At 48.3% G+C, this 26,065-nt stretch overlaps 1 protein-coding gene across 4 annotated transcripts in view; it reads left to right on the top strand.

The window, feature by feature from the left end:
- The window catches only part of LOC140421878 (uncharacterized), a 276,272-nt gene that overhangs the window by 93,882 nt on the left and 156,325 nt on the right, over window positions 1–26,065 (top strand). For all 4 annotated transcript variants that reach the window (XR_011947154.1, XM_072506852.1, XM_072506859.1 and 1 more), the window contains one exon: window positions 22,590–22,704. Coding sequence is in view for 3 of the 4 variants with exons in the window: in XM_072506852.1 (XP_072362953.1) it covers window positions 22,590–22,704 (115 nt within the window). In the remaining variant the exon portion in view is untranslated. The remainder of the gene's footprint in view (window positions 1–22,589; window positions 22,705–26,065) is intronic.

Raw genomic sequence — 26,065 nt, 5'->3', positions numbered from 1 at the left:
GTCTCTGACGCTCCTTCAGGAGCTCCTCATTTGGAGACTCCGAATATCTCCTGTCCACCTGTAAGATTTCTCCTACCAACCTGTGCAGCTCCGACTGCTCAGAGTTATCCCTGTGGGCTCAAATCGAAATACATTCCCCTCTATTAATCGCTTTCAGTGCCTCCCAGACCACCCCAGCCGCAATCTCTCCCATGACATTGATCTTTATCTACCCCCAAATGGCCTCTCTCACTCGCTCACAGATCTCCTCATCTGCTAACAGCCCTGTATCTAGTCTCCACTGTGGGCGCTGGGCCATTCCCGTGCCTGCACGTAGGTCTATCCAGTATGGTGCGAGATCTGAAACCACAATTGCTGAGTACTCCATGTCCTCAGCCCCTACTAACAGTGTTTTATCTAGCACAAAGAAATCTATCCTGGAGTACACCTTATGTACATGGGAGTAGAATGAATATTCCCTGCTCCTTGGTCTCTCAAATCTCCATGGATCCACCCCTCCCATGCAATCCATGAACCCCCGAAGTTCCTTTGCCATTGCTGATAATTTCTCCGACCTAGCACTCGGCCAGTCCAATCTCAGGTCCAGGACCGTATTAAAGTTACCACCCATGATCAGCTGGTGCGAGTTAAAGTCTGGGACCTTTCCCAGCACCTTTGAGGAATGGAGCAAAAGAGCAAGGTACTAGAAAGGGGATAAGTAGTTACGTAAAGTTAGGAGTAGATACTAATACAGGTGATTAGAGGATTAGGGTAGCGGACTTTTAAACATCTCTAGCTTAGGCTGGAGAAAATGGGTAGCAGTCTAATTGCCTGTAACTGGGATTTTGCAAAGCTGAAGAGGGGGATGGGCAGCCATTAGGACCATTTCTTTGTTACAGGAGAGATTGGTGAGAGGGGCCTCAGAATTAAGGAATGCGGAGGAAAGCCTCTGGGAGCTTTGATTTGTCACCGTTACCTTATTTGGTTGTGGGCATGTGAAACTCGATGCTGAATCCATGTGTGTGAAACCAGATGCTGTGCTCCCTTTGTCTCACTCGCTCTGGAAGTTTCAAGAGACATGGAGTCTCCTGCCTTTTTATCAGAGTGAGTGGAGCTTGCAAGCTATTTGAAATAAAATAAATCAATACCTACAAACCGACTCAGGGTTTGACTGAGACCAGACTGAGGGCAGGAAGAACTCAATATCGTCTTTTGGTGGCAGCGGTGGGATTTCGAGAGCGAATTCCCGACTATTCACAAAATCAGAATTAAACCAGCCTTGGACGGAGAGAGGGTAAATGGGCCCATGGTGTGAGTAGATTATAAAGGACCACGTCGGTTTTTGCCTGCCTCATAATCCGAAGCGGGTTTGGTCACTCGCCTATGGTCGGCTAAGATCGTTCGACGAAATCAAAGGTCAGTCTGGCGGATTAGAACAATTAATTTCAGTCGATGTGGGTACGGCTGAGGGTTAAAACATGGCTGAGGGAATACGGGGTAATGATTCAGTTGGTAACTGAGGTAATATTGCCTGGTAATTCAGTTGCATGTGGGTTGAAAATTAAAATTGGCTATATTAAATTACACTTTAATTTGGTTAAGGTCTTTAACGGGTTGAGGGAATGTCACAGAGACAATTCAGTTAAGACCGCTGATGGAATGTTCTGGAGACAATTCAATTCCTTACAATTAGAATTGGCAAGTTAACTTCCGGTTGCGGCTATGCGGAGCTAAGCCGCACGATTCGGCAGCTCCCGCTATCACGGACTTTCGGGCTCTTTAGAGGAGCCCCAACGGGAATTTTTTTGACGACGATCCGTGGGGAAGGGAAGAGCAAGGTTCCCCTTCACCTTTTATGGACCGGACCAGAAGTGAAACGGCCAAAAAAACGGCATTGGAGCAGCGGGAAAAGCGAGGGGAAAAAAAGCAAAATGGCGGCGGCCAGGGACAAAGCGGAATGCGGGCCGGAGCTGCAGGAGTTCAAGCGCTGCTTCGAGGAGCTGTGGAAGGAGATGCTGGCGCCCATGTTGTCGGCGATTGAAGGACTAGGGATGACCCAGAAGGCCCACGAGGTAAAGATCCAGGAGGTGCAGAAAAAAGTCAGTGAGAATGAGGACGAGATCTTAGGCCTGGCGGTGAGAGTGGAGGAGCACGAGGCGCTGCACAAGAGGTGGGCGGGAAGATTCGAAGACCTGGAGAACAGGTCGAGGAAAAAGAACTTGCGGATCCTGGGTCTCCCTGAAGGAGTGGAGCGGGCCGATGCCGGGGCATATGCGAGCACGATGCTCGAGGCGATGATGGGCGCGGAGGCCCCTTTGAGGCCTCTGAAGCTGCATGGGGCACACCGGGTGCTGGCGAGGAGGCCCAAGGCTAACGAGCCGCCAAGGGCGATTGTGGTGAGGTTTCACCGTTTCACGGACAGAGAGAGGGTCTTGAAATGGGCCAAGAAGGAGCGGAGCAGCAGATGGGACATTGCGGAGATCTGAATATACCCGGACTGGAGCACGGAGGTTGCAAAGAGGAGAGTGGGTTTCAACCGGGCCAAGGCGGTGTTGCACCGGAAAGGAGTGAGATTTGGAATGCTGCAGCCAGCGCGATTGTGGGTCACATACAAGGATCAGCACCATTATTTCGAAACGCCTGAAGAGGCGTGGACCTTTATTCAAACCGAAAGGTTGGACTCAAACTGAGGGTTTGTGTGGGTGGGGGGGATGTTTATTGGTTGTTGTATATAGGGTGTTAAGCACGCGCAGGGAATGTTACATGGGCTGGGGGAGAGAGGGGGATTGCGATGGGGGAAAAGAGACAAAGCCGCGACAGGAGCTGCGCCAGAGGGGGCGGGGTAGGTTTAGGTAAGCGCGGGGCTTTTTCCCGCGTTAGGGAAGAAAGGCGGGAGGGGGAATGGAGGAATGCACACTGATTGGGAGAATCCCACACGGGGAGGTCAATGGGACGGCGGGGGAAGCCGGGGTCAGCAGGTGTCAGCTGACTTACGGGAGTGATATGGGGGGAGCAAAAAAGCTAGACACGGGTCTAGCGGGGGGAAGGGGGGGGGGGGGAGTGTTGCTGCTGCACTGGCCGAAGGGGAATGGGGGAATGGGACACAGAAGAGGTGGTCGGGGCGGGGGTCTCCCGGCTGGGGGACCAGAGGGTGAGAATGGCGCAGACACGGAACTGGCCTAGAAAAGGAGATGGCTAGTCGGCGGGGCGGAGGTGGGGGGGCGTGAGCCCCCCCAGGGGGGTGGGAGCCCCCCCAATCCGGCTGATAACGTGGAATGTGAGGGGCCTGAATGGGCCGGCAAAGAGGGCTCGCACTTAAAGGGACTGAAGGCAGACGTGGTCATGCTCCAAGAGGCACATTTGAAGGTGGCGGGTCAGGTCAGGTTAAGAAAGTGGTGGGTAGGATAGGTATTCCATTCAGGGCTGGACGCGAAGAACAGAGGGGTGGAAATATTGGTGGGGAAGCGGGTGTCGTTTGAGGCCAAGAATATCGTAGTGGACAACGGAGGGCGATATGTGATGGTGAGCGGTAAGTTGCAGGGGACGTGGGTGGTATTGGTAAATGCATACGCCCCGAACTGGGATGATGCTGGATTCATGAAGCGCATGTTGGGGCGCATTCCGGACCTGGAGGTAGGAGGCCTGATAATGGGTGGGGATTTCAATACGGTGTTGGACCCAGCACTGGATCGCTCCAGATCGAGGACTGGAAAGAGGCCGGCGGCGGCCAAGGTGCTGAGGGGGTTTATGGATCAGATGTGGGGAGTGAACCCGTGGAGGTTTGCCAGGCCACAGGCCAGGGAATTTTCTTTTTTCTCCCGTGTCCACAAAGCCTACTCCCGGATAGATTTTTTTGTTCTGGGCAGGGCGCTGATCCCGAAAGTGCAGGGAACGGAGTATTCGGCCATAGCCGTTTCAGATCACACCCCGCACTGGGTAGAACTGGAGTTGGGAGAGGAGAGGGACCAACGCCCGCTGTGGCGGTTGGATGTGGGACTCCTGGCAGATGAGGTGGTGTGTGGGAGGGTGAGGGGGTGCATCGAAAGGTACTTGGAGGTCAACAACAACGGGGAGGTGCGGGTGGGGGTGGTATGGGAGGCGGTGATCAGGGGAGAGCTAATCTCCATTAGGGCTCATAGGGACAAGATAGAGGGCATGGAAAGGGAGAGGTTAGTGGGGGAGATTTTAAGAGTGGACAGGAGATACGCAGAGGCCCCTGAGGAGGGATTACTTGGGGAAAGGTGACGTCTCCAGACGGAGTTTGATCTGTTGACCACAGGGAAGGCAGAGGCACAGTGGAGGAAGGCGCAGGGGGCGACCTACGAGTATGGGGAGAAGGCGAGTTGGATGCTGGCACACCAGCTCCGTAAGAGGATGGCAGCGAGGGAAATAGGGGGAGTCAAGGATGGAAGGGGAGCCACAGTGCGGAGTGCGACGAAAATAAATGAGGCATTCAAGGCCTTCTATGAGGAGCTATACAGATCCCAGCCCCCAGCGGGGGAAGAGGGGATGAGACGATTCCTAGACCAATTGAGATTTCTGAGGGTGGAGGAGCAAGAGGTGGCTGGTTTGGGGGCACCAATTGGGTTGGAGGAGCTGAGCAAGGGTTTGGGGAGTATGCAGGTAGGGAAGGCCCCGGGACCCGATGGGTTCCCGGTGGAGCCCCGCTACTAGTGAGGACCTTTAATGAGGCAAGGGAGGAAGGGACCCTGCCCCCGACAATGTCAGAGGCGACGATTTCTTTGATCCTAAAGCGGGACAAGGACCCACTGCAATGTGGATCGTACAGGCCGATCTCGCTCCTCAACGTGAATGCTAAGTTGCTGGCAAAAGTGCTGGCTACGAGAATTGAGGACTGTGTCCCAGGGGTGATCCACGAGGACCAGACGGGATTTGTAAAGGGCAGGCAACTAAACACCAATGTGCGGCGGCTCTTAAACGTGATAATGATGCCACCAGTGGAGGGAGAGGCGGAGATAGTGGCAGCTATGGACGCGGAGAAGGCCTTTGACCGAATAGAGTGGGAGTACCTCTGGGAAGTGCTGCGTTGGTTTGGGTTCGGGGGAGGGTTTATTAGTTGGGTTAAGCTCCTTTACAGAGCCCCGGTGGCGAGTGTGGTGACGAATCGGCGGAGGTCAGAGTATTTTCGGCTGTACCGTGGGACGAGGCAGGGGTGCCCCCTATCCCCCCTGCTGTTTGCATTGGCGATTGAACCCTTGGCCATATCATTGAGGGAGTCTAGGAAATGGAGGGGGGTGGTCCGAGGGGGAGAAGAGCATCGAGTGTCGCTTTATGCGGATGACCTGTTGCTGTATGTGGCGGATCCAGTGGAGGGGATGGTGGAGGTCATGCAGACTTTAAGGGAGTTTGGGGATTTTCTAGGCTATAAGCTCAATGTAGGGAAGAGTGAGCTTTTTGTAGTACAGGCAGGGGACCAAGAAAGGGGGATAGGCGAGCTACCGCTGAGGAGGGCGGAGGGGAGCTTTCGGTACCTGGGAATCCAGATAGCCAGGAGTTGGGGGGCCCTACATAAACTGAATCTGACGAGGTTGGTGGAGCAGATGGAGGAGGACTTCAAAAGATGGGACATGTTACCGCTCTCGCTGGCGGGTAGAGTGCAGTCGGTCAAAATGGTGGTCCTTCCGAGGTTTCTTTTTGTGTTTCAGTGCTTTCCCATCATGATTACCAAGGCCTTTTTTAAGAGAGTAGGCAGAAGCATTATGGGGTTTGTGTGGGCGAATAGGACCCCGAGGGTAAGGAAAGGGTTTCTGGAACGCAGTAGGGACCGAGGAGGGTTGGCGCTGCCGAACCTAGGGAGCTACTACTTGGCAGCAAATGTGGCGATGATCCATAAGTGGGTGATGGAGGGAGAGGGGGCGACATGGAAGAGGTTGGAGATGGCGTCCTGTAAAGGAATGAGCCGGGGGGCGCTGGTGACGGCACCGCTGCCGCTCTCGCCGTCAAAGTACACCACGAGTCCGGTGGTGGCGGCAACGTTAAAGATCTGGGGCCAGTGGAGACGGCACAGGGGTGCAATGGGAGCCTCGGTGTGGTCCCCGATCAGGGGTAACCACTGGTTTGTCCCGGGGAGGATGGACGGGGGGTTTCAGAGCTGGCATCGGGCGGGGATTAGAAGAATGGGGGACCTGTTCATTGATGGGACGTTTGCGAGCCTGGGGGCACTAGAGGAGAAGTTTGAGATACCCCCGGGAAATGCTTTTAGATACATGCAGGTGAGGGCGTTTGTGAGGCAGCAGGTGAGGGAATTCCCGTTGCTCCTGGCACAGGAAATTCAAGACAGGGTGATCTCGGGTGTATGGGTCAGGGAGGTCAAGGTGTCGGCAATATACCAGGAGATGAAAGAAGAGGGGGAAGCGTTGGTAGAGGAGCTGAAGGGTAAATGGGAGGAGGAGCTGGGGGAGGAGATTGAGGAGGGGTTATGGGCTGATGCCCTAGGTAGGGTTAATTCCTCCTCCTCGTGTGCTAGGCTCAGCCTGATACAATTTAATGTGGTTCACAGAGCGCACTTGACGGGGGCAAGGTTGAGTAGGTTTTTTGGGGTAGAGGACAGATGTGGAAGGTGCTCAGGGAGTCCGGCGAACCATGTCCATATGTTTTGGTCATGCCCGGCACTGGAGGGGTTCTGGAGAGGAGTGGCGGGAGCAATATCTCAGGTGATGAAAGTCCGGGTCAAGCCAAGCTGGGGACTAGCAATATTTGGAGTAGTGGACGAGCCGGGAGTGCAGGAAGCGAAAGAGGCCGGCATTCTGGCCTTTGCGTCCCTAGTAGCCCGGCGAAGGATCTTGCTAATGTGGAAGGAGGCGAAGTCCCCCAGCGTAGAGGCCTGGACAAACGACATAGCTGGGTTCATTAAGCTGGAGAGGATAAAGTTTGCCTGGAGAGGGTCTGCGCAGGGGTTCTACAGGCGGTGGCAACCGTTCCTAGACTATCTCGCGGAGCGTTAGAGGAAGGTCAGTCAGCAGCAGCAGGAACCCGGGTGGGGGGGGGGGGGGGATGTCCTGTGAAGGGGGGGGGGGTTGAAGGATGGAGGGGGGTTTGCCTAGGGGGTGTTTGAGCAAGAGAATACATGAGAGACTTGGGAAACTGGCATGTACGGGAGGGAGCCAGTGTATAAAGCTATGTAACATATCGTTTTACCATGTATGTATCTTGCTATGTGCGTTTTCTTTCTATTTTGTTACGGGGGGGGGGGTGTTTATTGTTTGTAAGGGTGAAAAATTGTGTTAAAAAACTTTAATAAACATTTTTTTTTTTTAAAAGGAATTGGCAAGTTGGATTTTGTTCTTGGGAGAGATGTCTTATGAGCGAAAAAGGTTGGGAGATGAATGGCCACTGGGGGGAACCAGAGACTTGGAAAATTCAGAACCGTATCGGAACAGAGGAGGCTTAAGGATTGTTTAAATTTACTTTACAGTTTTGAAGAAGGGAAAAAGAAAAAAACACATTATGTTTCTGTGTAAATTCAAAGTTTTATTGTCCAGTTGGTTGTGATGAATGAAAGTATAATGCTTTGAATGCCTTTCGTTTGAGTGGAGATCTCGGTGGATGAATGAGTGTGTGTGTTTAATAAGAGTTTGTGAACTTCCTCTGGTATTCCTAGTTTTTAAAATGTTGTGGTTTGCAAATTAGGAGGCATACACGGCAGTTGAAGTGAGATTTAAAACGGGGTAAGTATTTGAAAGTTCTTTAGAAAATCAGTAATAATGATTAACATTGTGGAAGTTATTTAGAACACAATTCTCAGGAAGTAAACAAAAAGCAAAATCAAAATGTATAAATTGTGATTTGTAAATGATTAGTTGAACTCGGCTTGGCTGCTTAAAAAAATAAAGTGGAGAGAACAAAGGAACTAAAATTGAAATGCGAGGACCAGGCATCCGGTGAACTGAGTCCATGTGCTCCTTTGCTTGAGGCAGCCATGATGTACCTACATTTTGAAAATTTTGTTCTGTGTGTTCCAAATTTCTAGAGATTTCAATATTTTCTCTGTAAAATCACTACACATCAAATTTAAGATTTGGGGATTTTCATATAGCAAAGACTATGGATTTTTAACTTTATTTTAAGATTACACAGGGGGAAAGGAAGATCCCAGTAGAAAGGAAGAAGACCATTTTAGAGATGCCCAAACCCCAGACCGTAAGAGGGGTTAGGCAAGTACTGGGGACTATTCGACTACTGTAGGGCCTTGGTGTATAAGCACTCAGAACTTGAGGGGAAGCTGCAAACACTGACCCCAGGGGGGTAGGCAGTCCCAAGAGCAGGTAGAATGGGGACTGTAGCAGGATACCGCTTTCAAGAAAAAATTAATCAAAACATGCCCTCGCGTTATATTGGGATAATAGCATTGTGACAGTAAGGGGCTAGAAACATGGGGACCAATGAGACCAGTATTAGGAGGTAGTCGGTGGAAGTGATATGGCATAGCTCCACCAGGTCCTAGTGCCCGCTGACTTATAAGAAAGTCACTAGCAGAAGAAATTACGTTTGGAATGTGAACTACATTGCAGACGGAGCTTTAGGAAATAAAGATTTGGGACCGGAACTTAGATTAGGAGTATTACTTGCAGTATCAGGAAATGAGAATTGATGGCAGGAAAAGATTAATAAAAATAGATGCAGAAATTTAAAAAATTAAGATATTAAAACCAATTGATAACGTGAAGGAAATAAGGAAAGCAAACCATGCAATAGAAAGAATGACACAGGGTTAATCAGCACACAATTCCAGCACACAATCCAGGGAGACCGACACAGGCCGTAAAAGCAATATCCCTTGACCCGAGGTGCCAAATGCAGCTGGAGATAATGATCAAAGAGTTAGAACAGCAGGGAATCATTCAAGAAGTCACATATGCTTCGACGAATAGCTCACCTCAGACAGCTAGCAAGCCAGATGGTACATTTAGAATGGTAACGAATTACAAAGCATTAAACAAGGTCACAAAAAAAAGGATAAACGGTATTTAATAAATCCACAAACTACAGTGGGGAAGGTGGCAGGCAAAACTTACTTAACTAGTATAGATTTAGCCAACGGATTCTGGAGTGTTCCGTTAGACCCAAACAGCAGGGAAAAGACAGCATTTACCTTTGGCACTGAACATTATGTATACTGTAAATTGCCACAAGGATATGTTAATGCCCCGAACCACTTTCAGGCAATGGTAAGGGAGCTGGTTAAAGATGATTTGGCTTTAGTATATATTGATGATGTGTTAATTGGAGATGATGATCAGGGGGACACATGTTGAAAGCGTGACCAAAATTATTCAAGAACTTAATGAAGCAGGATTTAAGATAGGGTTAAAGAAATGCCAGAGTGGTAGGAGCGAAGTCGACTATCTCGGGTGTTCAGTGTCAAGGGCAGGTAGGGAAGCCAGTGTTGGGATGAGAGAGAAAGTTGCTAGAATCGCAGCGCCCATTTCACGAAACGGGGTTCAGCAAATCATGGGAATTTTGGGGTATTTGAGACCAGTAGTGGAAGACTTTAGTCTTTATGCTAAACCCATTTATGAAACTTTGAAAGGGGATTTTAGGTGGACCAGTGAAGCACAGAGGAGTTTGGACCAGTTAAAACCAGCTGTAGCAACATCCGGGCCATTAGAGGAGAGACATGAAGAGGACGATTTGAGCATTAAATCTGATCTGTACGCAAATGGATATGGTATGGTGCTTGTTAATCATAGTACTCAGACACCTATCAAACATTGACAGGAAATTGGGCAAGGGCTGAACAAAAGTTTTCGTACATCGCAAAATGTCTGGCAGCCATAACAAAAAGGATAGCAGAGATTGAAAATCTATCAGCCGGGAAGAAAATGTATGTCACAACTGAATTTTTAGAATTGACAGAGTTGACCAAGAGACAGGATTGCCAGCAAGGCGTGAATACAGCTCAATGGGAAAGATGTGAAACCATTCTTTTAAACCCTGCCTTAATGTTTATTCATAACATTAAAAAGGGACAGAAACCTGATAAATCAGTTAGCAGAACAGAGTTGTGAAATGCTTGGGTGGTATATACGGATGGCAGTAAAGTTAAGGAGAACGAGGAACAAGCCAGATGGGCATCCATTTTTAAAAAACATTCAGGAAAGAAAATGGTGGAGAAACAGGGAGTAGCATTAAAAAAACTGACACACCGATGGAAGAATGGTCATTAGAGTATGCAGGCCCTCTTTTTCCTAGGAGCAGCAAAAGTAATTTCTACTTTTTAATCAAAGCTGATAGCAGCACGGGGGAAGTTGAATTAGAGAATCAGTGGCATCTGGAGCAAAGGAATTGTATCAGAACTAAAATATTCGACTCTATTAAATGATAAAAGAGGGATTATTATAATCCAAAGGCAGCCTATCGGCAACAAACAAAGAAACGTAATCAGTAAGGAATTGAGAATATGGGATGATAGATCAAGGGCTGTTATTAATGGACCCCAGTTTAAAATGATTCATTGTCGACATAATGAAACATCGTGTCAAGGATGTTTGGGCATATGAAAACTTTTGTTCAGCCCTTGCCCAAGCTACATTTTGTAGCCCAGTAGTTTGGACAAGGAGTAATCATATGAAACCTAGGAGAATGGCAGATATAGAGCAGTCAGGTGAGTTGATATTGCATTTAGAACGACAGAAATGGGGAAATGCTTCGGCTCCCAGGGAAATTTGGGGAATTCAGTTTGTCATGATTGTTTTGTGAAACATCAGGCAACACTGATGATTGAAGTTTGTGACCACATGATAGATTTTGACCATGGGATGGTGTGATAATGACAAATTGTAATTACTGCAGAGAAAACCAAGCTGACAACAAAGTGATTGGGAAAGGATGTGGAGAAGTGACAAACTTGTGGTACCAATTAGTGAGGGAGTACGTAGTTTAAGAGATGTTGGGATGACCCGGGGACATAAAATTAGCCTAACTGTGTTTAGAGACTGTATCACTGCAATGATGCCATGCCACAGGATAGACCATATCCCCAAACCGCTCGGACAAGGGAAAAAGGAATGACTGGTTGTGAGTGTCAGGGGATAACTGCACTTACTGGTATTATGGAAGCAGTGGAGCGGGATGCCAGTGAATTGAAACCTGTTAGCAGCATCGATAGGACAGATGATAAAGTGAAAATGTCATGGTTGGAAATTACTTTCATAAAAATACGGTCGTAATCAAAATTAAAGAAATTAAAGTAAATGCAGTAGCAATATCCGACATGTATCAGAAAGTTTCGACTCGCTTGGATCACTGAGTTAGCAAAAGAGGAGGAGTTTGAGATTCTTCAAGTCTCACTCAGGGGTGCAATGATAGGAGGAGGAGGCCTAACAGGCCTTAATCGTATGATGTACGTCAATGATGAGAAAAAAAAAAGAATGGTGGCAATGGAAATCCGGAAGTCCTGGAGAGGGCACTTCTGGAACATCCAAACAAGAATAGAAAGATACAAATTAAGAAATAGGGCCCTCTCCGCCTTTGACCTGTTCATTTGGCTTTCAGATGAAGCAAAAATAACACAGACGTAGAACGAGAACTACACTCCAGAGATGAATGTTTTAGACAGTATGGGGGGGGGGGGAAACTAATGTTACAATTGGCTACACATTTGAGGGAATTAAATGACAGAGCCCGGAAGAAAAAGCTTACGGGTTAAAAACAATTAAAAATGTCAAACTATTACTGAATAGTGAAACCTCCGGTCAGACATCTCTAACTGGACATTAGCTGATGGATGATCTGTGGTCTCCACGGGGTATGTACTACGCGGTGGAGTTATTCAGGGTCTCGCCAGACGGCAGCGACTGACGAGGAACCCCCGCATTTTAAATGACAACAGTTTAGGAATTTTGGCAGCTTGATGCCACGGTGGGAAATTTGTAACCAATACAGCAAACAATTTGGCATTGGAGAGTGTAATAGTTATTACAGACGAAATGTCCTGAAAATTGTGAGGGAATGTTATGTATGGATTCAATTGGGTTGTAACCCCAAAAGTTGACTGTATTAAATGTGCAAGTGGTGTTATTGCAAAGTAAAAAACAAACAAATAAATAATGGCAAGTATACACTCCATGCTGTAAGGAAAATGATAACGGACAAAAGGGATTTGAAGAAAACTTGAGTTATTGTCTCATGTATGCCAGGGCTGGCAGACTACATGGTTCAGTACAATGTTAGACGTTAGTGTGAAGAAGTCTGGAATAGTAACAGGATCGATTGAAGCTTCTGCAATTCATAAAGCAAGATAATCAGTGGATAGTACATGATATCACAATTTACCATTCCAATGAGAAACGGAAAGCACTTCCTAAAAAAAACATACCAGTGAGGGATAAAAACCTTTTTGGTCGCTGATGGACTGAGTTGTGTGCTGTTTCTAAGGGACATGAGGAAGCTTCTATGGTGCTGCTACCCCAAGGTAGTCAGATGCCTTGGAGGTAGTGGAACACACGGATATAGCTATTGTGTTACCTTCTTGAGTAGCAACAGTTATGGTTCACGGTGATTGGACTTGAGGAAAGAACAATACAAGAGTCTATCGACACTGGTCTGCGAGATGGATGAATTTACAATTGATTTCCGTGAACAGTTTACAAATCACGACATATACACACACATGACAAGGATCGGGGATAGGTGCTAGTCAGTACAACTATAAGGGGGATATAAACCCTTAAGCAGGATTCAGCTCAGAGTCAGCTCTCATAGCTCTCCTAGTTCTCTTAGCTCGGTCATGGGTTTTATCTGATGCATGGATTGATAATACTTGTTATTATAATTGTATACTGTTTTATCACTGGATGCCTTAATATGTGTTGTAAGGTGGCTATGGCTCGGATGATGCCGATAGACTCGGCCCATCACCACTCACCAAGATGACATCCGTTACTGGCGACCATCAAACCAGAAGGAACTTGGACGGAGAGCCAATGGCTGTAAAAATGTGATGAGGTGTTTATGTACGGAATGAAATGAATTGCGGGACGGTCTTCCAGACCAGACATTGATACAGGTTATTAACCCGGGGATGTTAGGAGGCGGAATGGTTATCATAAAATGATAAAAGGAGAGAATGAGGAATGGAGCAAAAGAGCAAGGTACTAGAAAGGGGATAAGTAGCTATAAGTAGTTAGGTAAAGTTAGGAGTAGATACTAATACAGGTGATTAGAGGATTAGGGTAGCGGACTTTTAAACACCTCTGGCTTAGGCTGGAGAAAATGGGTAGCAGTCTAATTGCCTGTAACTGGGATTTCGCAAAGCATGAAGAGGGGGATGGGCAGCCATTAGGACCATTTCTTTGTTACAGGAGAGACTGGTGAGAGGGGCCTCAGAATTAAGGAATGCGGAGGAAAGCCTCTGGGAGCTTTGTATTTGTCACCGTTACCTTATTTGGTTGTGGGTATGTGAAACTCGATGCTGAATCCATGTGTGTGAAACCAGATGCTGTGCTCCCTTTGTCTCACTCGCTCTGGAAGTTTCAAGAGACATGGAGTCTCCTGCCTTTTTATCAGATTGAGTGGAGCTTGCAAGCTATTTGAAATAAAATAAATCAATACCTACAATCCGACTCAGGGTTTGACTGAGACCAGACTGAGGGCAGAAAGAACTCAATATTGTCACCTTCCTGACAAATGCGACATCATCCCAGTTTGGGGCATATATATTGACCAGCACCACTGCCATTCCCTCTAGCTTCCTGCTAGCCATAACAAATCTGCCTCCCAGGTCAGCCTCTATCTTCCCCACCTCAAATGTCACCCTTTTGTTAATCAGGATAGCTACCGCCACCCCCCCCCTTGTTTTAAAGCCCAGTCCTGAATGAAACACTTGCCCGACCCATCCCTTTAATCTAATTTGGTCTCCCAGCTTCAGGTGTGTCTCCTGTAACATGGCCACGTCCGCTTTTAACTGTCTCAGGTGTGCGAACACACGGGCTCTCTTAACTGGCCCTTTCAGTCCACGAACATTCCACGTAACCAGTCTGGTCGGGAGGGCCCTTACCCCCCCCACCCCTGTCGATCAGCCATGACCTTTCCTAGGCCAGCTCCTAGCCCGTGTTCCGCACCTCACTTGATCCGTCCCTTGGCTGCGACAGCCACCTGATCTCCATCTCCAGTCTCCTAGCTGTCAAAGAACAAAGAACAAAGAAATGTACAGCACAGGAACAGGCCCTTCGGCCCTCCAAGCCCGTGCCGACCATGCTGCCCGACTAAACTACAATCTTCTACACTTCCTGGGTCCGTATCCTTCTATTCCCATCCTATTCATATATTTGTCAAGATGCCCCTTAAATGTCCCTATCGTCCCTGCTTCCACTACCTCCTCCGGTAGCGAGTTCCAGGCACCCACTACCCTCTGCGTAAAAAACTTGCCTCGTACATCTACTCTAAACCTTGCCCCTCTCACCTTAAACCTATGCCCCCTAGTAATTGACCCCTCTACCCTGGGGAAAAGCCTCTGACTATCCACTCTGTCTATGCCCCTCATAATTTTGTATACCTCTATCAGGTCTCCCCTCAACCTCCTTCGTTCCAGTGAGAACAAACCGAGTTTATTCAACCGCTCCTCATAGCTAATGCCCTCCATACCAGGCAACATTCTGGTAAATCTCTTCTGCACCCTCTCTAAAGCCTCCACATCCTTCTGGTAGTGTGGCGACCAGAATTGAACACTATACTCCAAGTGTGGCCTAACTAAGGTTCTATACAGCTGCAACATGACTTGCCAATTCTTATACTCAATGCCCCGGCCAATGAAGGCAAGCATGCCGTATGCCTTCTTGACTACCTTCTCCACCTGTGTTGCCCCTTTCAATGACCTGTGGACCTGTACTCCTAGATCTCTTTGACTTTCAATACTCTTGAGGGTTCTACCATTCACTGTATATTCCCTACCTGCATTAGACCTTCCAAAATGCATTACCTCACATTTGTCCGGATTAAACTCCATCTGCCATCTCTCCGCCCAAGTCTCCAGACAATCTAAATCCTGCTGTATCCTCCGACAGTCCTCATCGCTATCCGCAATTCCACCAACCTTTGTGTCGTCTGCAAACTTACTAATCAGACCAGTTACATTTTCCTCCAAATCATTTATATATACTACAAAGAGCAAAGGTCCCAGCACTGATCCCTGTGGAACACCACTGGTCACAGCCCTCCAATTAGAAAAGCATCCCTCCATTGCTACTCTCTGCCTTCTATGGCCTAGCCAGTTCTGTATCCACCTTGCCAGCTCACCCCTGATCCCGTGTGACTTCACCTTTTGTACTAGTCTACCATGAGGGACCTTGTCAAAGGCCTTACTGAAGTCCATATAGACAACATCTACTGCCCTACCTGCATCAATCATCTTAGTGACCTCCTCGAAAAACTCTATCAAGTTAGTGAGACACGACCTCCCCTTCACAAAACCGTGCTGCCTCTCACTAATAGGTCCATTTGCTTCCAAATGGGAGTAGATCCTGTCTCGAAGAATTTTCTCCAGTAATTTCCCTACCACTGAAGTAAGGCTCACCGGCCTGTAGTTCCCGGGATTATCCTTGCTACCCTTCTTAAACAGAGGAACAACATTGGCTATTCTCCAGTCCTCCGGGACATCCCCTGAAGACAGCGAGGATCCAAAGATTTCTGTCAAGGCCTCAGCAATTTCCTCTCCAGCCTCCTTCAGTATTCTGGGGTAGATCCCATCAGGCCCTGGGGACTTATCTACCTTAATATTTTTTAAGACACCCAACACCTCGTCTTTTTGGATCACAATGTGACCCAGGCTATCTACACCCCCTTCTCCAGACTCAACATCTACCAATTCCTTCTCTTTGGTGAATACTGATGCAAAGTATTCATTTAGTACCTCGCCCATTTCCTCTGGCTCCACACATAGATTCCCTTGCCTATCCTTCAGTGGGCCAACCCTTTCCCTGGCTACCCTCTTGCTTTTTATGTACGTGTAAAAAGCCTTGGGATTTTCCTTAACCCTATTTGTCAATGACTTTTCATGACCCCTTCTAGCCCTCCTGACTCCTTGCTTAAGTTCCTTCCTACTTTCCTTATATTCCACGCAGGCTTTGTCTGTTCCCAGCCTTTTAGCCCTGACAAATGCCTCCTTTTTCTTTTTGACGAGGCCTACAATATCACTCGTCATCCAAGGTTCCCGAAAATTGCAGTATTTATCTTTCTTCCTCACAGGAACATGTCGGTCCTGTATTCCTTTCAACTGCCACTTGAAAGCCTCCCACATGTCAGATGTTGATTTGCCCTCAAACATCCGCCCCCAATCTATGTTCTTCAGTTCCCGCCTAATATTGTTATAATTAGCCTTCCCCCAATTTAGCACATTCATCCTCGGACCACTCTTATCCTTGTCCACCAGTACTTTAAAACTTACTGAATTGTGGTCACTGTTACCGAAATGCTCCCCTACTGAAACATCTACCACCTGGCTGGGCTCATTCTCCAATACCAGGTCCAGTACCGCCCCTTCCCTAGTTGGACTGTCTACATATTGTTTTAAGAAGCCCTCCTGGATGCTCCTTACAAACTCCGCCCCGTCTAAGCCCCTGGCACTAAGTGAGTCCCAGTCAATATTGGGGAAGTTGAAGTCTCCCATCACCACAACCCTGTTGTTTTTACTCTTTTCCAAAATCTGTCTACCTATCTGCTCCTCTATCTCCCGCTGGCTGTTGGGAGGCCTGTAGTATACCCCCAACATTGTGACTGCACCCTTCTTATTCCTGATCTCTACCCATATAGCCTCACTGCCCTCTGAGGTGTCCTCTCGCAGTACAGCTGTGATATTCTCCCGAACAAGTAGCGCAACTCCACCTCCCCTTTTACATCCCCCTCTATCCCGCCTGAAACATCTAAATCCTGGAACGTTTAGCTGCCAATCCTGCCCTTCCCTCAACCAGGTCTCTGTAATGGCAACAACATCATAGTTCCAAGTAGTAATCCAAGCTCTAAGTTCATCTGCCTTACCCGTAATGCTCCTTGCATTAAAACATATGCACTTCAGGCCACCAGACCCGCTGTGTTCAGCAACTTCTCCCTGTCTGCTCTGCCTCAGAGCCACACTGTCCCTATTCCCTAGTTCTCCCTCAATGCTCTCACCTTCTGACCTATTGCTCCCGTGCCCACCCCCCTGCTATACTAGTTTAAACCCTCCCGTGTGACACTAGCAAACCTCGCGGCCAGGATATTTATGCCTCTCCGGTTTAGATGCAACCCGTCCTTCTTATACGGGTCACACCTGCCCCGGAAGAGCTCCCAGTGGTCCAGATAATGGAAACCCTCCCTCCTACACCAGCTGTTTAGCCACGTGTTTAGCTGCTCTATCTTCCTATTTCTAGCCTCACTGGCACGTGGCACAGTCCCTTACTGTCCCTTACCCATCAGCAGTACCACCCCTCCCAACTTCGTCTTTCCTCAGCTCTCCCCCCACTTTGCTCCCGTGAACTTGCTGGCCCATCAGCTCCCACCCTCTGGCGTCAATAAACCTGCCACCTGCCAGATTCTATCCCCCCTGAACATAGCACAAGCACCCAACACAGCAACAACAATCTCCAAAAGCAAACACACCATCCCCCAAAGCGCAGGCAACAGGGCCCACCCCTCCCCCTGTAACCTATTCTTATCAGTCCCATCACCTTCAAACAGAATCAAACACAATAGAAGAAACTTCAAGCAGCTTAAGCAAAATTATGCATGCAAGAATCTACCATCTTTCTTACAGAAAAGAAAACCCCCGTCGCAACTTAAAAAGTATTTTCCTTTGTAACCCAGTACATAAAGCAATAAATCAAAATCAAATTACACAAGAAAGAAAAAAAACCTTTTCTTCCCGAACATAGTGACTTAACTCACAGAATTAGAAAGACTGAAATTTTAAACAAGAGAAAACAAAACACAGAACTATTTTTCTCCCCCACTTTATCCCTTCCCCCAAACTCAGTCCACCACAGTTTGAATTTAAAAGTCCTTAAACCAGATTTTTGTCCTTCATAAAAGTAGCCACCTCTTCCGGTGAGCTAAAGTACAGCTCCCTGTTCTCGTTGGTCATCCAAAGACGAGCCGGGTATAGCAGTCCAAATTTAATGTCTTTCGCAAACAGGGCTGCCTTAACTTTGTGGAAACTTGCTCTCCTCTTTGCGAGTTCTGGTCCCCAATCTTGGTACACCCGGATCTCTGATTCTTCCCACATGTACCGTTTTGTCTGCCTGGCCCACTTCATGATACGCTCCTTGTCGAGGAATCGATGTAACGTCGCCACCATGGCCCTCGGGGGCTCACGACCCTGGGGCTTACGTACGAGCACCCTATGTGCCCGGTCCACCTCCAGCGCCTTGTCAAACACATCGGCCCTGACCATCTCCTGCAATATCTTCCCCACATACGCTCCGCAACTGATCCCTCCTTTCTCTCTGGCAGCCCGACGATTCGGATATTTTGCCTGCGAGACCGGTTCTCCAAGTCTTCTACCTTATCCAGCAGTCATTTCTGGCTGTCCTACAGAATGCTAATTTCCAAAGCCATTGCAGTGGACTCCTCCTCTCGTTCAGTCGCCTGCTCCTGCAACTTTAGAATCTCCTGTCCCTGGGTCGTCATTTTCTCCTCCACCCGGTCAACCACCTCCTTAATCGAGGCTATCGCCTGGGTCATGTCTTCTGGACACTCCTTACGATGCCGGCCGAACTTCTCATCCAGGTACTCGACCCATTGCTCCATCGACCAGTGAGCTGGCGTGGGCACGCTTTGTCTCGTTACCATTGTGCTCAATGGCGTCTGAGCCTTGCTTTCACTCATCTTTTGGTTTCTTCTTTCTCGACTCTTATTTGGACACGATTCCATAAATTGAGGGTCACCTCTTTTCCCTCTCGCTTCGATCAACTTATGTTGAGAAATTTCCTGAAGAATCCGGCTTAAAAACCATTTAAAAGGACGGTGGGCGGTAGGCGGCCGCACAATGGAGGGCTCCCATTCGGCAATGGCATTTTCGGGGCTTTAAGCCCGGTCCCAGGGTCCACGAAGGCAGCTGAAGCAGGGAGAAGGCACGGAGGAGGCACAGTGAAGACACGGGAGGAAAAAAAGAACAAAGAAAAATGTCGAGGGTGAGCAAGAAAACGGCCGGAAAAAAAACAGCTGAAGGTCCGTCGGGGAGTGGAAAGATCACCGCGGGGTCACCAAGGAAAATGGAGACTGGAGCACCAGGGAAGGCCGCACTGCTTACGGCTGAAGAAATAACTAAGATGATAGCTGCGGAATTTGAAAAGCAGTTGGCGCAGATTGCGAAATGCATGGAGACGGTGAGGAAGAAGATGAGGGAGGTTTTGAGTGTGCTGGTGGAGGAGGCGGTTTCCCCGGTGAGGACGGAGGTGGCGAGCGCAGTGGCGGAGGTGCGAGAGCAAGGGGAGGCGCTGAAGGAAGTGGAGGAGACGTTATTGCAGCACGGTGATCAACTTGCCTCGATGGGGAAAGAGATGCGGGAGGTGATGGATACTAACAAGGATCTGCGAGGAAAAATGGAAGACCTGGAAAACAGATCCAGGCGACAGAATTTGAGGATTGTGGGGCTGCCCGAAGGAGTTGAAGGACCGAAGCCGACTGAGTATTTTGCCGCGATGTTGGCAAAACTATTGGGGGAGGGGGAGGATCCCTCCCGATATGAACTGGATCGGGCTCATCGGTCGTGGAGGCCTGTACCAAAGGCGAGTGAGCCGCCAAGGGCAGTGACTCTGTGCTTCCGTAGGTACAGTGTGAAGGAGAAGGTCCTGAGCTGGGCCAAGCAGAAGCGGGTGATGCAGTGGGCTGGAGCTGGTATACGTGTATACCAGGACTTTACGGTGGAGCTGGCAAGGAGGCGGGCTGCCTTCAACCGGGTGAAGAGGGCCCTGTGCATTAGCAAGGTGTGGTGCAGCATTGTATATCCAGCGAAGCTGAGGGTGACTTACAAGCTCAGGGACTTTTATTTTGTAACGGCGGAAGCAGCGGAGGAGTTTGTGAAAGCAGAAGGACTGTGGCAGAACTGACAAATTGAGGAATGGCCATGTGCCGATGTAACCTCATGACTGTATTTTCTTCTTTTCTGTATCACTGCGCGTGGGTGTAGAGACTAAAGGAGCCAATGTGGTATATATTTGGACAAGGGAAGGGACGGAACTTTCACTCGAAATGAGGGTTCTTTGTGGTGTAGGTGGATATGCGGGGTTTGTGTGCTAAAAGGGGATCTTTGGGCTTTCCTAGGGCCGGGCAAGTGGGAAAGGGACCCGGGCGGGGGCCTCCACGCTGGCCGGTTTAAGCTGGCCAGTGAACGGAAGTGAGGTGGGGGGAGGGGCTGCGGCCATCGGAGCCTGGCAGAACAGGGTCCGAGTGGTCTAGCCGGGGTGGAAAGTTGGGGGGAAGGAACCGAGCTTGGGAGGAGGAGTTTTACAAGAGGCAGTGGACGGGAGGAGCTGGAGACCGGGGGGGTGGGGGGCTGTGTAAGATTAAGGGTGACTACAGGTAATCCCTGATTGCTTTTTATCATTTGTTTATGTAAACATGCGGATTGAGGTTTGGGGGTTGGTGGGTAGATGGAATCGTTGCTATTATGGGGACTGACATATCTTGCTGATTATTGTTTATTGTTGATGGATGTAAATGTGGGAGAAAATGTGAAAAAGGAGGAGAACACAAAAAAAAATGTTTTAAACCATTTTTAAAACCCACTAAGGGCGAGAGCTGCTGAATGTTCACTCCATGGTCACCACCAGAAGTCTTACTCAGGCTTTCTATAATCATTACTGCACCAAATATAAAATATAGCAATTTCCTACACCCATCACACTCTCCAATTATTTATTTGCTTTTTTATTAGTATTTTTTTGGAAATTCATACCTCATCTTAATAAGAATATTAAAGAGCTGGTGAATGAGTGACAAGCTCCATCTCTGTCATTATGGCCGCGATCTAGCAGTCGCATTAGCAACGAGCACAAATCCCATAATGGCTGCTAAATTTTGCAAGATCCCAAAACGGGATTTGAACCGGTTAGGTTTTGGTTTGGGAACTTCCCCACCCCCTCCACCATGGTGCAATGGAATTTCTGCTCTGGGAGGGTGCGATGTTTATTAGCATCTTTTATAATATATTTGAATATCATTATTGGGCTTAACATCGCTATTTCCACCCTCACCATATTGTCCCATGCAGCCGGCGTGACATTACGCTGGCGCGAATCACTACTGTTTTTTAAAAATGAAAAACAGTTGTGATTACCATGCTAGGGGCGCCATATAGGTAAGTATTGCCCCCAGGTGGTGAGGGACATGGCCAAGCAGTACTCCGGTACTGCCTCTGGCAAACTTGGATTACCCTCTGGCAGGTTGACACTGACAGGAACAGTGCTCTAGGGAGCCCCATTGGACGGGTCTCTTTTTCTGTGGTGGGGGCCGAGGGAGAGACATGCATCATGATGCCTATGGGGCAGGGGGGGAAATGGAGAACCCCAGTGCCTGCAAGGGGGAGTGGAGAACTCCACAGTCTGTAAGGGGGAGTGGAGAGCTCTGGCGTCTGTGAGGAGGTGAGGGGGGGTTTGATGCCTATGAGGGGAGCGCCCCAATGATTGGGAGGGGGGGGGCGGTTGAGGAGAATGCCCCAATGTTGGCATCGTGGTGGTGGGGGTACCTCCTATGGTTGGGAGGGCAGTCGCGCAACGCTTGCAGGAGAGATCCTTTGTGTCCATGTGGTGGGGGGGGGGGGGTAAAAGTTTGACACCAGCACAGATAGGTGCATCCTTTAAAGATGGCGCCCTGATCTCTGTGGAGCCGGCCTTGCTGGCTCTATCAGGCCCCACCCAACCAGAGTGACGGTGCAAACCATGCCTCCAGATTTTGTATGCACAATGTGCACGAAAATCTGGAGTGAAAACTCAGCTGTGCATCTGGAGAAATGCACACCAGATTTCAGTCTGAACCTGACACTGCCAAGTTTCGGGAACATTCTGCCCTATATGCCACTGATAATTCAGTTGCAGCGCAAACGATTCGAAATTACACAGTGAAGTGACAGTGACTAGAAGTTGGAAGAACACAAGCTCTTCGCTCAATCAGGAAACTTTGCAGCAGCACAGCCTCCAGGTTTGAACATTTGTAATTTAACAGCGGCGCGTTGTCACAGTGGATAGCACTGCTGCCTCACAGCTCCAGGGATCCGGGTTCAATTCCAGCCTCGGGTGACGGACGGTCTGTGTGGTGTTTGTATGTTTTCCCCGTGTCTGCGTGGGTTTCCTCCAGGAGTTCCGGTTTCCTCCCACAGTCCAAAGATGTGCAGGTTAGGTGGATTGGCCATACTAAATTGCCCCTTGGTGTCCAAAAAGGTTAGGTGGGGTTACTGGGTTACGGGGAGATGTGGGCTGAAGCTTAAGTAGGGAACTCTTTCCAAGGGCCGGTGTAGATTTGAGGTGCCGAATGGCCTCCTTCTGCATTGTAGGGATTCTAGGATTCTGTGATTAACAGCTCCAAAGAACTGAAGTGAATGCTGAGTGGAAATTTGGTCTAATTGTGCTGTGCCGACAACATCACCATAATTTCTGTGTCCTTTTTCTTGTGCTATTTGATAGGTGCGTGCCTGGGAAAAGAAGCTTCGTGAACATGCAGCTGAAGGCAATGTTGAGAAACACTTGACCCGTGCCAAAAACGAAATTATAAATTACAAAGAATTGGTTTCCAAAACAGGCATGTTTTGTGACTGGGTTTTATTTTCCATGTAGTAATAACTAACAATTTGTCAAAGTAATATTTTCTTTTGGAAGAATAAATCACATCAGTAATTAGTATTAAATGCCAAGTAATGCTGCTATTTTCCAGTGCCAACTTTTTTTAATGTGGACAGAACAATGGAGATGTGGTTGCACATTTCCGCTTTCATGTAGATTTGCTAAATATGCGCACTGTCAATCAAGACAAGGCAGTATTTATTGATCATCCCTGGTTTGCTTGAGGACATTAGGAATCAACCACATAGGGAGGAATTTTACATTTATGAGCCTTGAGTGCAGTGGTGGGAGTTTCCAGAGGCACCCTTACCCCTAGCTGGAATGGTGAGAACTTGCGGCTGATTGTGCGCTTGGAAGCTCATTAATTATACCCAGATTAGTATCAGGCCGAATCAGCTGGTGGGTCAGGGGCTTATTCGTCTGCCCCTAGACAGCTGGCAGGGTCAAAAGTCTGGGCACCAAATTTAAATGCCAGCCAACACATACATCTCACTTTATGCAGCCCATCTGTCTCCACAAAACCATCAAGGACACATCTATCAGAAACGTTTCTAAGTGTCATTTCAAGTCTGCCTCATTGCACATTACCAAATCCAGAATTGCCTGTTCCCTAGTGGGCTCTACCACAAGCTTCTCCAAAAAAATCTCATAGACATTCCACAAATTCCTTTTCTTGGGATCCGCTACCAACATGTCCACCTGCATATTTAAGTCCCCCATGATTATTATAATATTGCTTTTCTTATATGTCTTTTCAGTCTCCTGATTTTTTTTCTCTTTCCCACCTGCTGATTACTGCTAGAGTGCTGTACATAAATCCCATCAGGGTCGTGTTTACTTTTTGATTCCTCAATTCTATCCACACAGATTCTATGCCTTCTGACCCTATATTGCTTCTTGCTATCCATTTAATTCAATTTCTTACCAACAATGCAACCCCACCCTTTTGCCCATATGCCTGTTCTTTCATTAGGATCCCATCCCTGATCCCCTTGCAGCCCCGTCTCTGTGATGCCCAAAAACATCATACCCGCCAATTTGGATGTGCGCTACAAGCTCGTATACTGTGCACATTTAGCATTTAGGCACAACACCTTCAGTTGTACTATGACTGCTCCCCTTCTCACAGTTGTCCTCTTTGCTGTTGTGCCTGAAATTAGATTCCTGCCACTTTCTATACTCTGTTCTATTACTTGTTCTGGAAACTTTACTAACCTCTCCTGAACCGCCCCCCCCCTAACTAGTTTAAAGTCTTTATCGTTGACCTGCACTCCTCCCTTCTTTAACTTTGATTTTCTAATTTTCCATACAACTGAACCCTTGCCCTCATCCCCCTCACGCCCCTTACAACCCTAGCTACAGCTCTAGTCATGCGATTCGCCAGGACTCTGGTCCCATCATGATTCAGGTGAAGACTGTCCCATTGGAACAGCTCCCTCCATCCCCAGTACTAGTGCCAATGTCCCACAAACTCAAACCCATTTCTCCCACACTAATCTTGGAGCCATGCCCTTACATCTTTAATCTTATTGACCCTGTGGCAATTGGTTTGTGGCTCAGGTAGGAATCCGGGGATTATTACCTTTTTGGTTCTGCTTTTTAATTTAGCTCCTAGCTGCTCATATTCCTTCAGCAGAACCTCAATCCTTGTTCTACCTATGTCATTGGTACCAAAGTGAACCCCCGTCCCACTTTAATGGCTCCCACGGTGCTGTGGTCATTTTGCTAATCCTCCCCACAGTCCTGCTCTCATCCACACAGCGAGCAGGAATCTCATACCTGTTGGATAAAGACGAAGGCTGAGGCTCCTGCAACCCTACCTCCTGGATCCCTCTACCTACCTCACTCATGTGAGATGTCAGAGTGATGTGTTTAAATTTTTATTGGAAGTATATGATGTCAGTGTTTCTAACCCTTCTTCCCCTAGGGACACCATAAGTGAGGGCAGCTCATCAGACCTGATATTCTAGTGGCATTTGTGTCTTCTCCGTGGTAGTGACAGAACACAAGGCATGCACAGATGGACTTTTTCCTTGGCATGTTCTCATCTTAGTCGCGTCAGTATTTGCATCATTAGGTGGCGGTGAAAATGTTAAGACTTCTCTCGCATCACTCTTGTTCCTCAGTGGACTCTCAGATTCCAGCGTGAGTACATTCACAGGGCACTGCAGACGAAAGCTGAGAGCATGACCTCAGATTCATGATGTTGAACGTACAAGTGTGAATGATGGACTCATTCTCACTGCAAGTAGTTGGACAACCCCGGAGATGAAAGGGAATGGCATTGAGGGTTCGGAGAGATGTGCCCTCACTTAACTTTACTCTTCTTGTATTCAGTTCACAAGTGCACCCATCTCCAGCTCCTCAGAAATCGCGTTCGGGAACTGGAGCTGGATGAACTTCGGATCATTCGGGAGGCAGAGGTGGTTATAGATAGAAGCTTCAGGGATGTAGTTACTCCGAAGAATAAAGGTAGATGGGTGACGGTGAGAGGGGCAGGGAGGAAGCAGTCAGTACAGGGATCCCCTGTGGTCGTTCCCCTTAGAAACAAGTATACCGCTTTGGATACTGTTGGGGGGGGGGGGCACTTACTAGGGGTAAGCCATGGGGTACAGGTCTCTGGCACAGAGTCTGTCCCTGTTGCTCAGAAGGGAAGGGGGGGAGGAGTAGAGCATTAGTCATTGGAGACTCCATAGTTAGGGGGATAGATAAGAGATTCTGCGGGAACGAGAGAGACTCGCGTTGGTGTGTTGCCTCCCAGGTGCCAGGGTCCATGATGTCTCGGATCGTGTTTTCGGGATCCTTAAGGGGGAGGGGGAGCAGCACCAAGTCGTGGTCCACATAGGTACCAACGACATAGGTAGGAAGAGGGATAGGGATGTAAGGCAGGAATTCAGGGAGCTAGGGTGGAAACTTAGATCTAGGACAAACAGAGTTATTATCTCTGGGTTGTTACCCATGCCACGTGCTAGCGAGACGAGGAATAGGGAGAGAGAGGAGTTGAACACGTGGCTACAGGGATAGTGCAGGAGGGAGGGTTTCAGATTTCTGGATAATTGGGGCTCATTCTGGGTTTGACCTCTACAAACTGGATGGTCTACACCTGGACCAGAGCGGTACCAATATCCTGGGGGAGAAATTTGCTAATGCTCTTCGGGAGGGTTTATACTAGTTCAGCAGGGGATTGGGAACCTGAATTGTAGCTCCAGTATACAGGAGGTTGAGAGTAATGAGGTCATGAGTAAGGTTTCAAAGTTGCAGGAGTGAACCGGCAGGCAGGAAGGTGGTTTAAAATGTGGGTGAACTTGCGGCATGGGTGA

This window comes from Scyliorhinus torazame, chromosome 1, assembly GCF_047496885.1.
Source record: "Scyliorhinus torazame isolate Kashiwa2021f chromosome 1, sScyTor2.1, whole genome shotgun sequence".
NCBI classification, from domain to species: Eukaryota; Metazoa; Chordata; class Chondrichthyes; order Carcharhiniformes; family Scyliorhinidae; genus Scyliorhinus; species Scyliorhinus torazame.
The sequence above is the reverse complement of the archived record's forward strand: the minus strand, read 5'-3'. Positions and strand labels throughout refer to the sequence as shown.